The 22,528-nt window shown below is 46.6% G+C and overlaps 2 protein-coding genes across 4 annotated transcripts in view; both read left to right on the plus strand.

Moving 5' to 3' along the window:
• LOC127537742 (uncharacterized) overlaps positions 1-8,858 on the plus strand; it is an 11,371-nt gene extending 2,513 nt beyond the window's left edge. The window contains exons 1-3 of one of the 3 annotated variants that reach the window (XM_051960909.1): positions 4,264-4,389; positions 5,436-5,522; positions 6,037-8,858. In XM_051960909.1, the coding sequence (XP_051816869.1) occupies positions 5,445-5,522; positions 6,037-7,983 (2,025 nt within the window). In that variant the 5' untranslated portion in view covers positions 4,264-4,389; positions 5,436-5,444 and the 3' untranslated portion in view covers positions 7,984-8,858. Of the gene's footprint in view, positions 1-4,263; positions 4,390-5,435; positions 5,523-6,036 lie in introns of those variants that run through there. The other 2 variants (XM_051960911.1, XM_051960910.1) reach the window with 2 other exon arrangements.
• The window catches only part of LOC110969633 (adenylate kinase 7-like), a 33,242-nt gene extending 11,680 nt beyond the window's left edge, over positions 1-21,562 (plus strand). The window contains exons 9-15 of the mRNA XM_051937045.1: positions 14,232-14,360; positions 15,049-15,193; positions 15,436-15,633; positions 20,104-20,117; positions 20,499-20,825; positions 21,274-21,432; positions 21,527-21,562. Coding sequence (XP_051793005.1) covers positions 14,232-14,360; positions 15,049-15,193; positions 15,436-15,633; positions 20,104-20,117; positions 20,499-20,825; positions 21,274-21,432; positions 21,527-21,562 — 1,008 coding nt within the window. The remainder of the gene's footprint in view (positions 1-14,231; positions 14,361-15,048; positions 15,194-15,435; positions 15,634-20,103; positions 20,118-20,498; positions 20,826-21,273; positions 21,433-21,526) is intronic.
• Positions 21,563-22,528: the final 966 nt, after the last annotated feature.

A 22,528-nucleotide genomic window follows, 5' to 3' on the forward strand; every position in this document is an offset into this window, starting at 1 on the left:
ATAAAAGGGAGAGAGAAGTTAGGTGTGTAGAGGAGAGGCCCCCCACAGAGGGCTTGCTTTATCCTCTCAAACGCCCGCTGGCACTGCTCCGTCCACTGGACCGGATCTGAAGCCACTCTTCCGAGTCAGGTCGGTCAGGGGACTGGCCAAGTCCGAGAATTTAGGGATGAACCATTGATAGTAGCCCGCCAGCCCCAAGAACCGCCGTACCTCTTTTTGGACTTGGGCTGTGGAACAGGCTGCGATCACTGCTGTCTTGTCCACCTGTGGGCGCACCTGCCCGTCGCCCAAGTGGTGACCAGATACTGTACCTCCCTCCGTCCAACCACTGTCAAGTGGGGCCTAGTTATTTGAGATCCCAGGAGCAACCACCACCTAAATAAAAGCTTTAAGCAAACCAATGAAAAGTTAAAATGAGAAACTATATAAGTTAACCACATGATTATGCTTATGCTTGATGCAAGAATGATTTTAATAGGCTGGTATATATTCTGGAAATGATGATTGCTATAGAAGAGAATGATTTAAAATAAGTTATTTGATCATGCTAAGAAAAATGATTTAAAGAAGTGATTCAGTGTAACTAAGTGAGTTTTGACTTGAAGTAATCTGTGCTGTTCTGAGCTGTGTGCAGGGCAAAAAGCAGAAGTCACCATGACACTGCAGAAAGGAGGACATTGAGGAAGTTCTGTGGCCAAATATGGTCTTGGCAACATGTCTCAAGCAATGTGTGTGTGTGTTAACAACGGAAGGTGGATGCTGTGTATTTGCTGTAAAACCATGACTTCTGTATTACTGATGTATGTGATAACAAGTTGAATGCATGAGTTAGACGGTGTCAGGGGCGTACCTAGCCAGAGATGTGTGTATTAGAGGATGACACTATAAAAGAGAGAGTCAGAGACAATGAATTCGGAGTTCTCCCCCGGAGGGGAGAGATGCTGCTCGCCGGAGCTGCAAGAGATGCTGCTCGCCGGAGCTGCCGGAGAGCATTGCCAAAGTTCTGGAGAGTCGACACCGGACCTTTTTGCCCAAGAGACGTGAAGACAACGCGGGACTTAGGCTCCAGAGTTCGCTGAGAACATCGTTGGAGGCAAAGTCTTTTTCTGACTTTGTTCAACAAGCGAGGACCACACTCTGCTGAAAGGAGAGTCCTGAGAGGTCTGCAGTTGTCCAAAGAGATGAAGAGAGGCAAGCACCCATGGCATCCAGAGAGGCACAGGAGGAAGCATCAGAGGGCTGCTCCACTCCAGGGGCTGGAGGACCCAGTGACCCACCACAGCCTGATGAGACGGGGCTTTCCACCACCACCATCCGACTGAGAAGACAGCTGAGACGCCCGCACTTGTGTTCCAGCTGCTACTAAAGATAACTGCCAGACCAACGATTGGCTTTCGGGACCTCTCCACTCCCCCTGCCTAGGAAGAACACCCTCCGCCCACAAAGAAGACTTCGTACCGAGTCTACTGGTAGATCGAGTGGCTCTCCCAGATGCAGGTCAAGACGGGGCGTGGCAGCTAAGGCCACGCTGTCCGCTCTCTCTCCTAAATTTATTAATTAGAGAAGATTCTTAGGTACGCTTAGCTTAGTTTAATTTAGTTAAGTTAGAAATAATCAGAAATAATTAAATTGTTTAATCATGAAGTAATGCTGTGCCCCTGCTAATAATTGCTTAATAAAACGCTATATTGCATTTAAAGAGAAGTCTAATGAAATGATTATGATTCACCTATTCTGCATAGTGGTAAAAAGTTAAGTTGATTGTGTGCATTAAATCTAATGGTTCTTAAAGGTTACTTTAATCCAACTAGTTATTTAAACATTACCCCTGAGGTTAGTTATCCAAACCTCTAAAACGAACCTAGGAATATCAACAAGTGCCACAGTTTTAAGAGGAAAGCTGTCGTTAACAAACGTGGTCAATAAATCAATTCTACTACTTAGGTGGGCTGCTTAGTAAGAGAGTATTTATTGGAGTAAGAGGGGTAAGACGTTTGGAAGAAGACAGTTAGGACCTAGGCGAGTATTAGTCGACACCAGCTTAATTATTCTGCTGAAACCTGTTAGGTGGAATACTAATAGGCAGATAGAATCTAACCCTTTAAACGGAGAGCTGGTCCTGATTTAACCTGAGGCAAGGGTTAAAGAAGGCTATACTGACCGACACCACGCACTTCCTCGTTTTGGCCATCAGCCCCGCCTGTCTCAAGGACTCCAGCACCGCGGCCACCTGCTGCACATGCTCCGTCCAGCTACCACTGTGAATGATAACATCATCCAAGTAGGCGGCCGCATATGCTGCGTGTGGCTGCAGCATCTTGTCCATAAGACGTTGGAACGTGGCTGGGGCTCCGAACAACCCAAATTGAAGTGTAACGAATTGGTACAAACTGTACGGAGTGGAGAAGGCCGTTTTTTCCCTGGACTCCGACGACAGGGGAATCTGCCAGTAGCCCTTGGTTAAATCCAGCGTTGTGAAAAAGCGAGCAGTGCCCAGCCGATCCAGGATCTCGTCCTATTAGACTCTTCTATCACTCCCATCTCCAGCATTGCTTTCAATTCCCTCTGAACCAGTTTTCTTTTATGTTCAAGCAGCCTGTAAAGGTCGCGAAAAAACCTTCATGCTTCGGGGGTCTCTATGTGGTGCTATACGAGGTCTGTACGCCCTGGCAGGGGAGAAAACACATCAGCAAACCGCTCCTGCAACATGGCAATGTCTGTTTGTTGGGACTGCGAGAGATGGTTTTCAAAGGGGAGTGAGGTGGAACTGCCCGGCTTTGGAACCTCAGGCCCTAACTCATCGCTCTCCTCGACCACAGTCACCAACGAAACCGACATCCGCCTCTCTCCATGCTTTAAGAAGGTTGAGGTGGTAAATCTGTGCCGCTTCTCCCCTGTCAGAGCATGCAACCTCATAATCCACCTCCCCTACTCGTCGTGTGACCACGAAGAGTCCTTGCCACTTGGCGAGTAATTTCGAGCTAGAAGAAGGGAGTAATACAAGTACTTTGTCTCCCGGTGAAAATTGTCTGAGCTTTGACCCTCTGTTGTACAGGCGTTGCTGCCGCTCCTGAGCCTTGAGCAAATTCTCCCATGAAAGCTGCCCCAGTGATTGGAGTTTTGCTCTCAGGTCCAGGACGTACTGAATTTCACCCTTACTTGGGCTCGGACCTTCCTCCCAGTTTTCTTTAACCAGGTCCAAAACCCCACGTGGCTTCCTGCCAAACAACAGTTCAAAGGGAGAAAATCCCGTGGAGGCCTGGGGCACCTCCCGCACTGCAAACAACAAAGGGTCCAGCCATTTGTCCCAATTGCAACTATCCTCGTGAATGAACTTACAAATCATGGTCTTCAAAGTTTTATTCAGACGCTCCATGAGACCATCAGTCTGTGGGTGGTACACACTAGAGACCTGCACGGGCCTAATTTCTGGGCCCGAGCCCGGCCTGGCCCCGACAGGTTTGGGCCCGAACCCGTATCAGGCTCGACTTTTTTTCCGCAATGCGCAGTTGAACAGTGCAGCAACAGCTGATATGCATATTGTATGCAATAAATAAACACTTATATCCTAACGTAAACTACAAAAAACAACAAAGTGTGTTTGTTAACTTTTTTTTTTAATTTTTGCAACCAATTCAAACGCTTTTCAAATAGCCTATGTTATGCAACAACATCTTTTTTCGGGCAGATGCCAGTCTCGTACACAACAACCAGAACAGCTGACCTACAGCGCACATGAAAAAAAAAAGCATTCTTTCCAAACGTAAGCTAAATTATATCAACAAATAAATATACTAGGCCTACATCTTTAGAGGGGTGATGCAGCAGCACACACGGAAACGAACAGTTGGCTTGCAGCCTGCAGCGTGTATGAAGTCTAAACAGGACTAAATAATTTGTTCAAAACGTAAGCTACAACAATAAAATAAACAAATATAAAGAAATATTAGAGAACAACAGCTTGTCTTACCTGAGAGTAACGAAACAACTGTAAACACTGGCATAAAGTGAGCCGCTTAAGGTCTTCTGTTTTTTACGGAGCCCCTCTCATGACATGGCAAAAAAAATAATTAAATTGTGGCCACAATATAGCTATAACGTGCGCACAAAATACTAATTCGTTCCCACGAAATACTAATTCGTTCCCACGAAATAGGTATAATGTGCGCTCGAAATACTAATTTGTGGCCACAAAATAGGTATAACGTGCGAACGAAATGGGAATGGTCTGAATTCTGCATTCTCACCCTGATCTGTGAGAGGCAGCAATGTGCTGCAAGGCATCCAGCCTGCCGGAAATATACATGAAGAAGAAAAGTAAACAAACCGAGCGCACCTTCTCTACAACCTGCTCTGTGTACCGGCTCGTACACACGTGATGTTCACAAGGTGAGTGTCTTTTCTTAGCTGTTCTAGTCCATATCTTTTTATCCCGCTTTTAGGCAGTTATTTATTTAGGCCTATGTTTGATACTTTGTTGCAAAGGGTAGATTACCTGCTGACGTGTCACCTGGTTTACAGACTTTATCCTCATCCTGTTACTACACGTTTTTTTGTTGTGCTAATATGTAGCCGTAAACTCATTTGTGCCTGCAGGAGCTGCAACCCTGCACACATATCAGGACACTTTTCAAGAACAGCTGAGGGGTGTAGGCATACTACTAAGCGAAGTATGTTGAGCATAAAACCGGAGTTTTCTGTGTCACGAAGGTGTCTCCGTTTTGACCTGACTAGATCACCATGCTAACTTATGCTGCAAGACCAAACCTGGTCCGGACCACAGTCTGTTCAGAGTTTCAGCTTGAAATCATCTTAAGAAGTGCCTTTTTCAGTGATCATCTCCTTTGAAAGTAGCATCATGTGTGTCAGACTCTCAGCTGAGGGAATACATAAGCTGTATGAACCGCAGCGTTTAATGATGCTACGATGCCGTGCAGGTACGGTAGCGCTCATTGTGTAAGTTGCCAGGGGAACCTGTATCAGTGATCAGAATCTACGTTGTATTGCTTTGCAGGTTGTTGTTGCTCTGACTGAAGTACTGAATGTATCTGTAGTGTTCTCTGGACATTTGTCCTTCAGTAAAATCACAGAAACCAATTAAACCATGTTAACTTTCCCTAACATATTCCACTCCGATTTGACAAAGACTAAAGTGATTTCATAGGACAGTGTCAGAGCTTGAGTATAATGTTTAAATCAGCTCTACAATGTGCAGCTGTCACCAGAAATAAACAGGTGGCATTGAGAGTGCACCGAGTGGTAATATAAATATATTAATTTACACTGTATTTGCAGAAACAGTGTTGCTTTTTTGCAACATAATAATAGCAGGGACATGGGGCAATATGTGATTTGGAATCACAGATCCAGAATCTGGAAAAATCTACTGCTTGCTAAGGCTACTTGTGAATTAATTTTGTTTTCCTGTGGTTTAGAGGTCAACTATGGATACTCGGCTGCGAGAATTTTTGATGGAGCGCAAGCTTGAAGAAGATGTGATCCAGAAACTTGAAGATGAGAGTGTAAGCCATTGCATCTGCTTTCTTTGCTGGCTGTGTGTGTGTGTGTGTGTGTGTGTGTGTGTGTGTGTGTGTGTGTGTGTGTGTGTGTGTGTGTGTGTGTGTGTGTGTGTGTGTGTTTGTGTTTTCCCAAACAGAAGATTAATATTTACTGAACGTTTTGTGTAGAACATGGTCACACCAGAACAGGTGGGCTTAATGCTCAAATTCAGATGCACTCTCTTAATTATGTTTTAATTTTTAATTTAATCAAATACATCAACTGTGTTTACAGAATTTTTTTAAATAATTCTTGGTCATCTTAAGTTGGAAAATATTTGCATCATTACCAAAAGTATATGTTATCAAAAGTAGGCTGCATAAAATGAAAAACTAATGATGTGAATAACTACACCCTTATACCATCAATATAGCTATATTCTTAACTTCCTTTAGATATCCATTGACATTCTATGTTATGCATTTGTACGTATTAATTCATTTATTTATTGACTTGGAGTGTCTTTTATTTTTACAGATTGATGAAACTGTCATTCCGTTAATGACAGACACTGACCTGGCAAAGTACATCCCCAAAGTTGGAGATAGAGTCTCCACTGTGGCCTTCTGCAGACAAGCATCACTGTCACAAAACTCAGGATCCAGAAAAGAATCCATACTGTCAAGGCTACGACAAAGACTGGCTGGAGCTGAGGGGATGCCACCAAAAAAGAGAACATCAAAGTGGGAAGGAAATAAAAATGCCAAACGGAATGTGAGACGAATTGAGGTTGGCTGGATGGATTTTGATGAGGAGGAGGAGAGGTTCAAACAGGTGAGATCTGTACGTGGTGGAGGGACAAGGCACCTCTCAATCGACAAAGATAAAACAGTGGCAAATATCAAAGTTATGGCTGAAAGTCTTTTTTTCCCCAAAGGCCTTTCAAAAAACAACAGAAGTCTTTCACACTATTCAAGTCATATTGAGAGCTCACAGGTGCATGTTGATATGTCCAATACAGTAGAAGAGTTGTATAATCAAAGCAAGGTCAAAATTCTGCGACTTTATCTGTGCACCAAAAAGAAAACAGGACGGCAGCCCTCAGGAGTGGAGGGTGACCACGCATCAAGCCCGCCCTCAGTGGTAGATCTCACTAACAATGAACAGAATCAGGCTGGTGAGGATCTGTTGGTAGAAAACAGAAATTCAGAATCACCAAACCACTATGGAATTAATGATGGAGCTTCCAGAAGTGACTATTTGGAACTGAACGAAACATTACCATGGGATGGTCTGCCAACTGTGGGCGAAAGTGAAGATTCTGAAGTTATTATTGTAAGTGGGGATGACAGGCTGGATGTAAGTGTGGATGAACCAAACCTTGAAACACTATTTCCAGAAAAAGAGGATGATGCACTTCATCAAACTGTGGATCTGTCACCGGTGCATGCAGGGGAGGCCAATGTTCCAGCCCAAGCACTTCCTGAACCACAATCTTGTCCTCTAACGCTGATTGTAAGAAGAGGTCACTGTCTCACTGACTTGATCGGTGCCTTCAAGGACCCCAACATTGTTGCATCTGAGGTTAACATCAAAATGCGTTTACCAAATGGAGAGCTTGAACAGGGGGAAGGAAGTGGTGTCTTGCGAGATTGCCTGACAGAATTTTGGAAGGATTTCTATGACAGCTGCACACTGGGAGTTGAGGTGAAAGTCCCCTTCATCAGGCATGACTTTCAGTGTGAAGAATGGCAGGCTGTAGCTAGAGTGTTTGTAGTAGGGTGGAAACAAGCTGGTTACTTCCCAGTGAAGCTTGCAATACCATTTCTGGAAGAGGTGCTGTATGGCTCGACAACCAGTAGTTTCAAGGATTCCCTTTTGCTGTACGTATCACAAGAAGAAAGATCTGTCCTTCAGAAGGCTTTGGAGGACTTTAATTCAGTGGACACAGATGAATTGCTGGATGTACTCGATGCACATGAATGCAAGCAAGTCCCTACCAAGGACACACTGCTCCCTGTTTTGTCACAGATCGGACACAAAGTAGTCGTTCAGGCCCCAATGTTTGTAATTAAGTGCTGGCGTCCTGTTGTGAGTTCTGTGACTGGTTTACTACCACCAGAAGGACTGCATCATTTCATTGCACAAAAAAAACCAACTGCAAAAACTGTGAAGGAGCTTCTAAATTTTCCAGAGGAGATGACAGCAGCCCAGTCAACAGTTTCTCGTTACCTGAAAAGGTACATTGGGGAAATTGATAGCAACAATCTTCAGCTTTTCCTGCGGTTTTGTACAGGATCTGATCTGTTGGATAAGGCCATACTAATTGAGTTCATAGAAACAACAGATTTTCTCCGCAGACCACAATCCCACACATGTGGATGTGTACTAAAGCTGCCCACTGGTTACTACAGCTATCTAGATTTTCGCAGTGAATTTAACAGCATTCTCACAAGCTCAATGTGGGTAATGGATGTGGTGTAGGTAACAATACGAACGATAACATGAAAGATGTGACAGCTCCTTGCTAGGCTGGATGTTTTTGTTATGTAGCCTATTGTTCATTTTGTATGTGTGGCATTTTATTTCATCTGCTTTTGAAGTTGTTCATTTGTTCTTTCCCAATCAAATGGTAAGCTTAAAGGGATAGTTCGGTGATGTTGTATGAGGTACGTATGCTTAGTTAGTACCTATAGTGGACAGCACTCAGCACTCTCCAGGTTTCCAGGTCTCCAGAAGCAGAGGGGAGTGCTGGGACAGATGCAGAGCAATGCATCGCTGAGTACAGGGACAACAGCACAGCAACAAACATATTTTAGTCACCTAAAAGAAGTCTCATCTCTAAAGAATACACCAGGTTACCTGTACACTATACTAGGAATATTTTCAGTGCTTCACCTGGTGGGAAAACTGTCGTTTCCTTTGACACTAGCCATAAAACCCATATGCCTACGCCTAAAGTGCATCTGTGCCTGATGCACGCTGTATTACTCCGGTCAGTGCCAAAAGGAATGACTACTTTGTGAGCAGTTGTACAGCTCCACTTCAATTGCCAAAAGCCAATTGATTAAACATGTTTTATATTGTTATTACAGTTGTTTGTAGCAACCCCAGGAGAAACAAGAATGTGAGCCTTGGCTGATGTTTCAGAGGTGTTTAAAAATAATTGTTGTTTACAGAAGTTGTTTACATTTTAAAGAAGTTTAAATAACATTATTTTGTAACCATCAGTATGATACTGGCTAACAGGAGGTTTGAAAACTGTTCTTATCCTGTTATGTGCACAATACAACCTGTTGTTTTTGACTATGGTGTATTTTGTAAAAACAGACCAGTAAACCATTCAAGTTTCTACAAAATGTTGATGTCCTGTCTCTCTTATATTCTATACATCTTTACACTTGAACATTTCTAATAACACCACCCATAGTTATTTTACACCTCACTCTCTAGTGTTCTAAACGTGTTGTGATTTGTTATAAAAAAACACAGTTCTTTATCAAACATTGAATTGTTTTAATCTCTTCCACAAAAAACAAAAACAGGCTCAGGAAACATACGGAGCATTGATGATACACTATACAGTAGCCTACTTGGTCTTCTTGTCTAATTGATCATAACATTAGATTTATGATATCATTGCCAGTCTGTGTTGTTGCTGCTCAGTGTGCTATTGTCCTTGTTAGAGATGGATATTTTTTTTGTGTGTTACCATTTAGGTGATGCCAATAAGAGATCTTTTTATTTGTTACAACTTAACCCTAAAGCCAAATACCAAAAACATGTAACTTTGTTATGAATGACATTAGAAGCCTTTACAGTTTGACAAGCTTCATATTAATTGAAGGATAATAACTCTAGCCCAAAAAGATTCATTTTGTCTAACTTGTAGGCTACAACTATTTGAGTCAAACATTTGTTACCACTTACTTAGTTACTCTTACTCTCTAAACACACAAACATGAAAAGTAATATATACATTATGCTGTAGAAACATGTACTAAAATACCAAATGTACTACATGGTTTGTATGCTTGTATCCATTTAAACAGCCTCAAATAACTGTGGACGAACCATGTCCTTCAGATGAAAATACAAATCAAGTGCCTGGGACATGGTAGATGGGAACTCCAAGCCTGATTCTTCCATTATTATTGTGCACAAATCAAACACGTCCACATCACATGGGACTGAACTGACAAATGTGCAGCTGTCTTTACATGTGGTTAAATCATCAGTCAGTGGAACAAGACAGTCTTCTGCATCCCAAAGGTGAGGGGCCAAGTACATGACATCAGGTATCCCACTGGGCACGTTGGTGTTCTTGGACGGCCTTATACGGTGAGCATTCCAAACACCCCGGATGTCATTTAATACCTCCTGTTGAAGAAACAAGAACAGTTGGCATGCAGTGTATTTTCAAACAGTGATTAGGGCCTATAATAAGTGAAATATAGTCCTCTTTCTTCTGTCTTTGCAGTTAGTAAGAAAAAACAAAAGTTTGTGTTAAGCAAATAAAAGTAGCTGAAACTACATTGTGATATATCTTACTTGTACAACAGTCTAAAGAATCAATACATCACACAAATTAAATAAACTCACAGTGGCTTAAATCTCTAAAATTACATGAAGGTAATGTAGAGTTGATTGTACAGTTCCCGGATGTGTTGCTGTGATCATGATATTGGCTATTTACCTGAATGATTGGCATGAAACAAAACTGTGACAGAGCTTTGTCAATGAAATCCCCAGCGAAGAATCCCTCATCCTTCAGTTCTGCCAGGAGCGTGATCCAGGGTTCGATTCCTTCTTTTCTCATCACTCCCCATCAGCTCTCAATTCTCTGGTTCCCGGTACTTGCTCCTGTGATGTAGCTTCTCTCTGCTGCTCTGTCATCCACGTCATTTCTCCGTAAATACCGCTGAAGGTCTCTGACCACCACGTTCTCAGTGCCCATGTCGGTTCGTACGAGCCTTGGGCAGCCCCCACAGCGCTCCACTGCTTCCACGAAGTACCCCCCGATAATTTTCGGGTCGCTGTTAGTGAAGGCGGCCCGCAGCCAAATGATGTTGTGTGAAAACCCGTCGATGCAGCCATTAATACATATCCCATATGGCTTCAGTTTGTCATATGAGTCTATGTGCCACACAAAGTTGGGTCCCTGAGCAAAATATTGCCTCCTTCTGAGACGTCTGGTCTGGCGAACCTGGGAACCAATGGGGTCCAGTAGAGAGAGGAGGATCCTGACGTCTTCTTTTCTGATAGAAATGCCATGTTGTTTACACTTTGTAAACATCCATCGGTAACCGTGTTCCTTTCCAGGGCCTTGCAGTTGGTCAACAATGAAATCTATCCCGGCGTCCAAGTCGTACCTTCGCCGGTAAAGCAACCTGGCTCTCAATATCCTGTTCAAATGTCTCTCAGTAATGATGGTTCCTTGCAATGCCAGGCTTTTCAGAATGTCTTTGTAGCTCATCCCCAGCCTAAAATAAAATTCAATCACACTGTCCCTGTCCATCCTGTCGCTTTAGCTCTTCTAATGCCTCTACCTTCGACCCTAGAAAAGGTGCGTTCGGTTTGTTTACTTTTCTTCTTCATGTAAATTTCCGGCAGGCTGGATGCCTTGCGGCACATTGCTGCCTCTCACAGATCAGGGTGAGAATGCAGAATTCAGACCATTCCCATTTCGTTCGCACGTTATACCTATTTTGTGGCCACAAATTAGTATTTCGAGCGCACATTATACCTATTTCGTGGGAACGAATTAGTATTTCGTGGGAACAAATTAGTATTTCGTGGGAATGAATTAGTATTTCGTGCGCACGTTATAGCTATATTGTGGCCACAATTTAATTTTTTTTTTTGCCATGTCATGAGAGGGGCTCCGTAGTTTTTAAACTCCAAGACAAAGTTTATTTGGCATCATGCAGAAACAGAATAGCGTCAACAGTGTCAGGGGCAAGTCCAGTCCTTCTCTCCTCGATGACCCGTCCAGCTGCACTGAAAGCACGCTCGCTGCTGCTGCTGCTCGCCGGGACACTTAGCACTGAGCGGGCCAGACGTGCCAGTAGCGGTAGCCTCTTCTCATTTTTCCTCCACCAGCTTAGCACATCACGTCCATCCGCCTCCATAGTTGTGCTGAGGCGGAGATAGGCTTGGATTTCATCTTCATCTTCCTCGTTCTGCTCTCTCACATTTTGCCACGCATCCTCATACTCCGCAAGCGCTCTTCTCTTTGGTGCGGGAGGCTCTAGAGCAGGTGTCGCCACTGCTGCGCTCGACGCGGCTGCGCAAATCACAAATGTTTGAGGCCAGGTCAAAGTTAATTTGCTACATAATAAGCTACTGGTACAGAAAGTGTCTTCGAGCCATATATTAAAATACCTGATTGTGTAGGCTCCTTCTTCTGCCGATGCGCATTCTCCTCCTCTCTGAGACGTGTTATTTGCATTCGCACCTGTTGCTGGATGTCAGTCCTCTCAGCGGGAGTAAACATCCTTAACTGGTTGAACTTTGGCCAGAGGAAAATGGCCATTTTATGCAGTGGATGGATTTTGATTTTTTCGTGACCCACTCAAGGTGTCATTGGCGGGTGATAGCCTGGGATGGAGTATCAGTAACGTCAGGTTGGCAGTGGCTTTTCAGTTTGTTGGCCCAGAGAACGACAAGGTACAGTGTCGGGTATTTGTCGCCTTCTAGCTCCTTTTGTGCTTCGCTGAATGGACGCAGAAATTCCACCAGAAAAGCTACAACATCAAGGGAGATATCATGCAATCTCGCGCTCTCACCACGGCTTTGAAGAAGCTCCTGCAGCTCTGCGTAGACTGACTGAATTGACTCCAGTGTGAGGAAGACAGTGCTCTACCTGGTCTCCACCATTTGTTTGACAGTTTTTGGCAGCTGACTAACCTGGCCTGACTGCTTTATGTAGCGGACTAAAGCCTTCGCTGCTCGCAGGGTCTTGGCTACTTCTGGGACGACTTCAGCCAGCTCCTCTGTGTTTAATGCATGCCGGAGGACAGTGTTGTACAGGTGATCCTGACAAGCCAGGAGAGCAGCCACCACATTTGCGCCCTGGTTAGTTACCCAGACAATGTTCTTCATAATTGATGCATCAAAGCCGAGGACGGTGATTAATTGCTGCTGTAACTCTTTTCGGATATTATCTCCAGTTTTGGCATGTTGTGGGAAGCATGTTGTGGTGAGTAGCTTGCTTTTCATTTCAAATGTTGGTGTAATGTAGTGGCATGTTATAGCCATGTAACTCATCTTGCGGAAATCATCCGTCCACATGTCTGTAGTCATGCAAACATTTATCAACGACATCACCTCCTTTATCTCCTCAACTGTTGCTCCTCTCCTTTCACTCGCCATGATTTTGCATTTGCGTTAGACTGTGGTGGGGTCGGGGAGAAGTTGCTTTGCTGAAATGTGCCCCTGTTTTGCACCCACATTAATTAGCTCTTGGAAATCATCCGTCCACATGTCTGTAGTCATGCAAACATTTATCAACGACATCTCCTCCTTTATCTCCTCAACTGTTGCTCCTCTCCTTTCACTCGCCATGATTTTGCATTTGCGTTAGACTGTGGTGGGATCGGGGAGAAGTTGCTTTGCTGAAACGCGCCCATGTTTTGCACCCACATTAATTAGCTCTTGGGCTAATAGGTTGAAACCGGTCCCCGAAATAGTTTTAAATGGTCGAATGTCCATGCAGCAGAAGGTCACACATTTTGTTGTGATTTCTGACCTCACAAATTCTGGTGGAGGTTTTGGGACGTAACTGCTCACAGCCAGCTGCCTATGACTGCAGCTTGATCCACCACATGAACGATCAAAATGTCTCAGGAGATGTGACGATCCTGTTTTCTTGCTGTCGTACACCAGAAGAGCATTGCAAACATTACATTGAATATACCCGGTTTGCTCATCTTGAAGGGTTGTAATAACTTTAAACTTGGTCCAATACGGAGCTTTTCCCTTAGTGTTGTCCATTGCTTTAAGTTCGCCGTTCTCAATCTTTTTCCTTATGTTGTCCATGTTTGTGGCAGTAGTAGGCCGGCCTCGAGTTGAGATGAGTTGAGTTTGTGAGAGTGAGTGGTGGGGAGAGTGCGGGAATGGGCAGAGCAGCCAGGTGCTGCATTCAAGTGTCACCATTTAAACCGGCTAAATATGATCACAACACATCGCTTTAATTGGCAAGTAAAAATAAGCCCGAGCCCGGCCCGTGCCTGACATAGTATATGGTAATGAGCCCGAAGCCCGGTCCTCGGGCTGTCGGGCCGTTGGGCCCCTCGGGCCTCGGGCTTAAATGCAGGTCTCTAGTACACACTAGTCCGAATAGACTTGATGCCCAATAATTCGTAAAGTTCTCAGAGTGTTCGTGACATAAACGAGGTGCCCTGGTCAGTCAGAATCTCTTTGGGGATTCCAACTCGGGAGATGACCTGAAACAGCGCTTGAGCAACACTCTTTGCGGAGATGGTGCGCAACGGCACTGCTTCGGGATATCGTGTGGCGTAATCCACTAAGACTAACACCTGGATATCGGTTTGATATCCTCGTATGCTCCGGTGAAATGGCTGATGAGGCCCATGCCAATTCTCTTGAATGGGACCTCCATGAGCGATTTAAACTTAAATATCACTGCTATATATGCATCTAGCAGAAAAAAATAGCAATTACCACGACTGGTTTATGGATCTGGTTTCCTTTTTTCTATTTTTCTCTAGCCGGTTAGAATCTTCTTGATTGGACCTCCAGCTGTGGGGAAAACCAGTGTTGCACAGAAGCTCTGCCATCATTACAAAATACACCACATCAAGATAAAAGACATCATTGAAGAGAAGATTACACAGCTGGTCAGTGGAAGGAGAATTACATTTGTCAGTCAGACAGATTTATTTATCTCTCACCGCTGTCATGTAACAAGGGGCAACGATGCTGCCCTCTTGGGGAAGTTCTGCGAAAACAAGATGCTATTAATTCTTGCTGCACTTCAAGACTCTTCCATCATGTGGGAGATACACACTTTCTATTAATTTCTCATATTTCTTTCTGTATGTTACAGAAGGAGATGGCGAATAGAGCTGACCATGTAGAGGTCATTGAGGAGGTAGCAGCAGCTGCACAGAAACAGCTGGAAAATATTAACAAAAGCATGGAAGCAAATGAAGGTTGGTCTTAGAACCACAGCACTAAATCAAAAAATAATCTTTCAGATTTGGAAACTACAAAATAGACATGTTATTTCAAAATTTCTCACAAGCTTTTGTTTTACTTGAAACTTGTGTGTGTGAAGAGACATGACAGGTTGAATGATTAGACAATATTTAGATGTTTAGTGATGGGAAGAGTCAAGTGTAGGATTAAATTTAAGTTTAGGCTGTTGTCATGTTTTCTTTCTATGATGGATTTTAACAATACAGTTTAAAACACAAATCTCTTGATGTTTCTCGTCATTTAAAAAGGCATCATTCTACCTGGATTTGATGTGTCTGATTGTTTGTGGTGTACTATTGTACGTTGGTTTCTGTTTGTATATATCAGTGTTTTGTTTCATTAGGTCGACTGGCTGACCATGTAGTTTTTGACATTTTGCAAGAAAAACTGAGCTCAAAGCCCTGTAGGAACCAAGGATTTGTACTTGATGGCTTCCCTAAGACATATGAGCAAGCAAAGCATATTTTCTCTGGTGAGCTGATCTGTTAATTTATTTGTTGTGTAGTGTTTCATAAAATCCTTGTGTCATAGATAATACTGTCTTTCTATTGCTCAGATGAGGATTTGGCGAGCCAGGATCCGATGTCCAAAAGACCAGTGTACAAGAAGAAGATCACTCCAGGTTGTTGATGTACTTCTGACATCAATTCACCACTAAAATCTAAACATAATTTGATAACTTACATAGACATTTCTGTTTTTACATGTTTGCAGAGCATGTTTTGGCCCTAAATGCGTCAGATTATTTCTTGACAAAGAGGGTGCAAGGACTTCCAGAAAGTGTGGTAGAGAAAATGCGCTACACCAAGGATGAGTTTTTGCCTCGCCTGACAAGATACAGACAACTCAGTGGTGCTGAGGAAACATTACTGGACTACTTCGATCAGTTTGAGATTCACCCACAACATATTGGTACTACTCTTAAAGCCATCACTGTTACATATTAACCGTTAAAGAGTCAGACAAGTCAATATTATACAATCCACAAAAAAATATTATACATAGCAGACAAACAGTCAGTAGACAAAGACAAAGCAAGAAAGCTGCTTTTGGGTTGTACAGATAGCATTGTGCTTAGTATCACAAGTCATTTAGAGCAGCAAAAAACCCCCTCTGTCCTTAGTGTCTCAATTTGAAGCAGAAAAGCGCTCGCTCTGCCAAGGCTGCTCAGTTGTTGTATGATTTCCGACAAAGAAGATCTTTAAAAAATTTGTGGTCCGCAGGGGTTGATTTGTAGTAGGACCACAATCATGTGATCAACAGCAGGCAGCTGATGTAGTGTTCATTTGTAGTCATAGTTACAGTGATGCTGTGCCGCTATCTCACAATGATACAGAAATCTTTAACAAATCCATGGATCCAGACTATAATCTGCATCACTGCCAAAATCTAATCACTTGGTCCTGGTGTCATTTCTGACCTTCCTTGTAAATTTCATCCAAATCCGTTTGTCTATTTTGGAGTAATGTTGCTAACAGACAGACAAACAGATAGACAAACCAATGCCAATCGTCACATAACTCCATGTTCCTTGGTGCAGTAATAAGGAAAAGCTCTTCCCAAGACAACCTTTTGGCAGAAAAAGAGCATGGAAGAAACCACTAGGAGGAGAGAAAGAGGCAGGATCCCTCTTCTGGGGCAGACAGTCCTGGAAGAAATGTTGTATTTACTAACTCACAGTTAAAACAACTGAAATGACTAGATAGAATATTTCTAAACTGATTTGGTCCCAGTAAAGAACAGGCACATTTTCACCTTTGTTGTTGCATAAGTCATTGAATGTCATACAAATTTTTTTTTGTTCAATTCTATGGCTCTGATTCTTTGCATTAAGTGTGACTTGGCTTCTCAAGAGGTCAGTACAGATGATCCCGACTACACAGACATCATAAAGAAGATCACAGAGATGGTGGGGGTTCCCAAGTGTCACAGTTCCGTTCCTCTGCCCTGTCTGTCTGTCTAGTTGTCTCCCATCCGCTTCTCTACCCTGACTCTCCTCCCACAGCTCGGTGCCTGAGTGGAGTCTAGCTTCTCAGCTGACTCCACTCAGGCAATCAACTACCTCCACGGCTCCCGGACAGCTGACTATCATCTCACTAACGACTCACCTCTACAATAAGTACCGGCTCAGCCTTCCATTCCCTGCCAGAGTATTGAACCTGAAACCATGCAGTTCGGTTTGCTCTCTAGCCTTTGACATTTTCTGTTTGAGTTCCTGCTTTATTCTAACCTTGTTTTTCTCCTGCCTCCACGCAGCCAGCTGTCCGGGAACCCCACTCCTGCCTGGTCCCCCACTCCTGCCTGGAACCCCCTCTCCTGCCTGGAACCCCCTCTCCTGCCTGGAACCCCCTCTCCTGCCTGGAACCCCCCACTCCTGCCTGGAACCCCCCACTCCTGCCTGGAACCCCCCACTCCTGCCTGGAACCCCCCACTCCTGCCTGGAACCCCCCGCTCATGCACTCTGGTTCCCCCATCCTGGCCATTATTCATCCCCAACAATAAATCACTCTTCATCTCCTCTGGTCTTGGAAGCGTGGCTCTCTGCTTGGGTCCAACCAGCTCAGATTCGTGACAGAATACTCTGGCCAAACATGGACCCGGAGAACTCACCGCCAAGGCCGGACCAGCCCACTCCATTTGACATCAGGCAATTTCACCAAACCTTTCGTCTGCTTACTACAAACTATCAGAAGATGAGCTCTCAACTCACCATTTTAGCCAGCCAGATATCCCAGGAAGCCCCCGACCCGACCCGGATTATTCAATACAGCCAAGCCCTACAAGATGTTGCCGCCACAAAGGCACAATTAAACCACTTCGTCACCCTGCTCAACCAAGTTTGCTCGTCTCCAGCCCAGCCCGAACCATTTTCCCTTCCACCAGTGCCATCAGTCCCGGACCCAGCCGTCATCCAGACCCTAACCCAAGGCACACCCGTGGACATCTTCTCCTCCTGCGAGGAGCATAGCATTTTTTTCAATGTGCTGTACGAGTTGTGGGAGAAGTGGAGGGAAGATCCCCAAGACTCACACATAATCTTGGGCTGCAAGCTAGCAGGCCAACGACCCGGATTAGTCGACTATTTACCTGCTTACCTTCGTGAATTCTTGGGCGCTCCGCTGACTGACCCGCCTGCTGACTCCCCTGGTAGCCAACCGGGCCCAGTCTCCTTGCCGCCTAAGGAACCACCTGTCAAGCGGCCTGGCCGTCAAAGACGCAAAGCCAGGAGGCACCATGACCCCCCGGCTCCCGCTCCGGCCCCGGAGGAGTTCCCGGCCCCGCCTCCAGTCCCCGCGGAGGTCGACGACGCCCCGCCTCCAGTCCCCGCGGAGGTCGACGACGCCCCGCCTCCAGTCCCCGCAGAGGTCGACGACGCCCCGCCTCCAGTCCCCGCGGAGGTCGACAACGCCCCGCCTCCAGTCCCCGGAACCTCAGCGGCCTTAGAAAGACATAAGGCCTTCCCTGAGTCCCTTCAGAGGCTCTGCACCTTCGATCCTGCGCCGCCCCCGGAGGGGCCCCTGGATCCTGCGCCGCCTCCGCTCCCGGAGGAGGCCGTCGACGCCCCGCCTCCGCTCCCGGAGGAGGCCGTCGACGCCCCGCCTCCACTCCCTGGAGCCTCGGCGGCTTTGGAGGGGCCTGGGGTCTCCCCCAAGTCCATGAAGAGGCCTTGCGCCTCCCATCCTGCTCCGCCCCCGGAGGACCCACCGGACCCGGCTCCGCCCCCGGAGGACCCACCGGACCCGGCTCCGCCCCCGGCTCCGCCTCCAACCCAGTTGTTTGTCCGGCCCCCGGGCCGTCCGCCGGAGCGGCCCCTCTGCCCTGTCCGGCCCCCGGGCCGTCCGCCGGAGCGGCCCCGCCTGTCTGTCCGGACCCCAGGCCGTCCTCGGAGGAGGACCCTCCGGCGAGTCCGGCTTCGGCCGGCCCCGCCTCCAGGCGTCCCTCTGAAGCGTGCCCTCCGCCCTGTCCAATCTCAACCGGTCCCGCCTTCAGGCCGTCCCCCAGAACGGGTCCTCCGGCTTGCCCTGCCTCGACCAGTCCGGTCCACGAAGTGGATCCTTAGGCCGGCCGGCCTCGACCTGTCCCGCCTTCGGGCCGTCCCCCGAAACGGACCCTCCGGCTTGCCCAGCCTCGACCGGGCCGCCCACCGGAACGGACTCTCCGTCCTGCCCATCCACGGCCAGTCCGGTCCCCAGGCCGCCCACCGGAACGGACTCTCCGTCCTGCCCATCCACGGCCAGTCCGGTCCCCAGGCCGCCCACCGGAACGGACTCTCCGTCCTGCCCATCCACGGCCAGTCCGGTCCCCAGGCCGCCCACCGGAACGGACTCTCCGTCCTGCCCATCCACGGCCAGTCCGGCCCACGGTCCATCCTCCGGAGCGGATCCTCCGGTCCACTCATCCCCAGCCAGTCCGACCTACGGTCCGCCCGCCGGAACGGATCCTCAGGCCCACTCATCCCCGACCAGTTCTGCCTTCGGGCCGACCCCAGAGCTGCTGCCTGGCCACTCCAGTCCAGTCCAGTCCTGCTCTCAGTTCAGTTCAGTCCTGTCCAGTCCTGCTTCCTGTTCAGTTCTGTCCAGTCCAGTCCAGTCCAGTCCTGCTCTCAGTTCAGTTCAGTTCTGTCCAGTCCTGCTCTCAGTTCAGTTCTGTCCAGTCCGGTCCAGTCCTGCTCTCAGTTCAGTTCAGTCCTGTCCTGTCCGGTCCAGTCCTGCTCTCAGTTCAGTCCGGTCCAGTCCTGCTCTCAGTTCAGTCCGGTCCAGTCCTGCTCTCAGTTCAGTCCTGTCCAGTCCTGCTCTCAGTTCAGTCCTGTCCAGTCCTGCTCTCAGTTCAGTCCTGTCCAGTCCTGCTCTCAGTTCAGTTCAGTCCTGTCCAGTCCAGCTCCGCTCAGTCCAGCCCGGCCCAGTCCTGTCCCTAGCTCCGCTCAGTCCAGCCCGGCCCAGTCCTGTCCCTAGCTCCGCTCAGTCCAGCCCGGCCCAGTCCTTTCCTTCACTCCAGTCCTGTCCTGTCCTTCAGTCCAGTCCAGTCCTGTCCTTTCCTGTCCTGTCCTTCACTCCAGTCCTGTCCTGTCCTTCACTCCAGTCCTGTCCTGTCCTTCACTCCAGTCCTGTCCTGTCCTTCACTCCAGTCCAGTCCTGTCCTTCACTCCAGTCCAGTCCTGTCCTTCACTCCAGTCCAGTCCTGTCCTTCACTCCAGTCCAGTCCTGTCCTTCACTCCAGTCCAGTCCTGTCCTTCCCCGTCCTTCACTCCAGTCCAGTCTTAGTTCATTCCCTCTCCCGTTCTCCCTTCCTGTCTGTTCCCCTCGTTTTTTCTGCCCTTCCTGTCCTTTTGGTTCCTTCCGCTCTGTCTGGTCCCTGTGTCTGTCTGCTCCCTGGTTGCCCCAGTGGGCCCCTCTTTGGTTGGGTCCGGGAGGCGCCCGTTGGGGGGGGGGGGGGGGGGTACTGTCACAGTTCCGTTCCTCTGCCCTGTGTCTGTCTCGTTGTCTCCCATCCACTTCTCTACCCTGACTCTCCTCCCACAGCTCGGTGCCTGAGTGGAGTCTAGCTTCTCAGCTGACTCCACTCAGGCAATCAACTACCTCCACGGCTCCCGGACAGCTGACTATCATCTCACTAACGACTCACCTCTACAATAAGTACCGGCTCAGCCTTCCACTCCCTGCCAGAGTATTGAACCTGAAACCATGCAGTTCGGTTTGCTCTCTAGCCTTTGACATTTTCTGTTTGAGTTCCTGCTTTATTCTAACCTTGTTTTTCTCCTGCCTCCACGCAGCCAGCTGTCCGGGAACCCCACTCCTGCCTGGAACCCCCCACTCCTGCCTGGAACCCCCACCCCTGCACTCTGGTTCCCCCATCCTGGCCATTATTCATCCCCAACAATAAATCACTCTTCATCTCCTCTGGTCTTGGAAGCGTGGCTCTCTGCTTGGGTCCAACCAGCTCAGATTCGTGACACCAAGAATTATGGTTTGAGTCCAGAGGAGCAGAATGATGAGGACCAAAAGAAAGAACAAGAGCGGAAACAGAAACTGGCTGCAGAGGCTGCTGAGAGGAAACGCCGGAAGGAAGCTGTGCTGGCTGAGATGGCTGCTCAGTATGAGGAGTGGGTGAGTCCATAAGAGCTGCACCAAAGGTTTTGAACAAGTTAATCTATGTCTTACTTGTCCCAAAGACGTATTATTTCAAGTCTCAATTCTAAATACTTCAAGTATCATTAATTCTCCCTTGCCTTGGTTTCATGAAGAGCTCTTTTAGTATCTGCAGGTTGTAAGCCTGAACAACTCAGAGACTCACCTTCTGATCTAGTGAGAAAGAACATGGAGAGAAACCATGTCTCATATTTTGTGCTTTTCTTGATCAACTGGAGACATACAATGATGTCTACAAACAATAAAGAAATGTATTCTGCATAATATGATCCCTGTAAACATTCACTCTGGGTTTAACAAAGCCCCACATTTAGAGCAGATGAAGAGAAGCAGAAAAAAAGAATGCATGCTTTACTAAACAGTACTGACTGGTAACCAATAACAGTTTAATTATTCTATTTATTAGCAAAAGAATTTGTCAGAGGTGAAGCGTCAGGAGTACAAGATCCTGGAAACTCGCTGTCTACCTCTCAGGAACTACCTGATGAAGTATGTGATGCCCTATCTCACCGAGGCCATGCTGGAGTGTTGCAAAATCAAACCAGAAGACTCTGTCGACTTTCTGGTATTTACACAGCAGACTTACTAGTATGTCATGCATTTAAAACCAGTGATTGCATACAACTGCTCATATTGTACATTGTGTTTTGTCTTGGCAGGCTGAACATCTTTTACAAAGCAGTCAACAAAAATAATCAGTCTAATGAGGACGTGACCTAACCCACATCTTAAGATTTGGAAGCAGCTTTTTCTACAGTATAAAACTAAATCTAAAAAAAATCCATCAAAATTGATCAACTGATTTTATAGTAAGTAGTAAAAAACCAGTACCAAAGAAAAATAAAAAATCACAATCTCTGTTTATCCCAAAGGCAGAGCTGTGCAGAGCAGTGATGCTGCACCACTCGATATTGTACGGCTTCTCCGGCATCAGCCTTGTGCAGACGAGCAGTGAAACATTCCTGACTCTAATCCGTGATTAGACAGAGGCAGCAGGAAAACCCCCTCCTCTTCTTTATCCTCCACATATCTGAAGCTTCTCCTTTCAAAAGGCCAACAGCCATATAAAGTGAGTGTAGACCACTCAAGGCTAGGGCTGAGTACCGAACTTCGGTTCTTTAATGGCACCGACCGAAATGTTTCGGTACTAATGAGTATCGAAATAAGCCTCGTCTTTCGGTTCCATGTTCCGGTACTTATCACGTGATTATGATAAAGCAAACCTGTGATTGGCTGTAACATTACACGTGATTGCGGCAAGCCGGAAAAAAGCATGCTGCCCGTTCACAGACAGGTTTCACGTTAGGTACATTGAATTTACTGCAGTTGTTTAGCATGTCGTCGAAGTGGGAAAAGATGCCTCTGAGGTCTAAAACGTGGCTCTGCTTTTGTAAAATGGACGCTGTAACAGGAGAACCTGTCTGCGGCTCTGCTCAGCACAATAACCACGGCAGTTCGGCCAATGCAGACAAAGTCTTTTATTCACCACACCGTCTCAATGTAAATAAAACAGTCTCTCTTCCTTGCCCGGCGCTACACCGGACCTCGTCCGGTAAACAGTCTCAACGTCCGCCGGTTCTCCTCCGGTAAACAGTCTCAGCGTCAGCCGGATCTCCACAGGATCTCGTTCGATAAGCTGTCCGCCAATAGTGCGCGGTGCA

Source organism: Acanthochromis polyacanthus, chromosome 16 (genome assembly GCF_021347895.1).
Source record: "Acanthochromis polyacanthus isolate Apoly-LR-REF ecotype Palm Island chromosome 16, KAUST_Apoly_ChrSc, whole genome shotgun sequence".
Classification (NCBI taxonomy): Eukaryota; Metazoa; Chordata; class Actinopteri; family Pomacentridae; genus Acanthochromis; species Acanthochromis polyacanthus.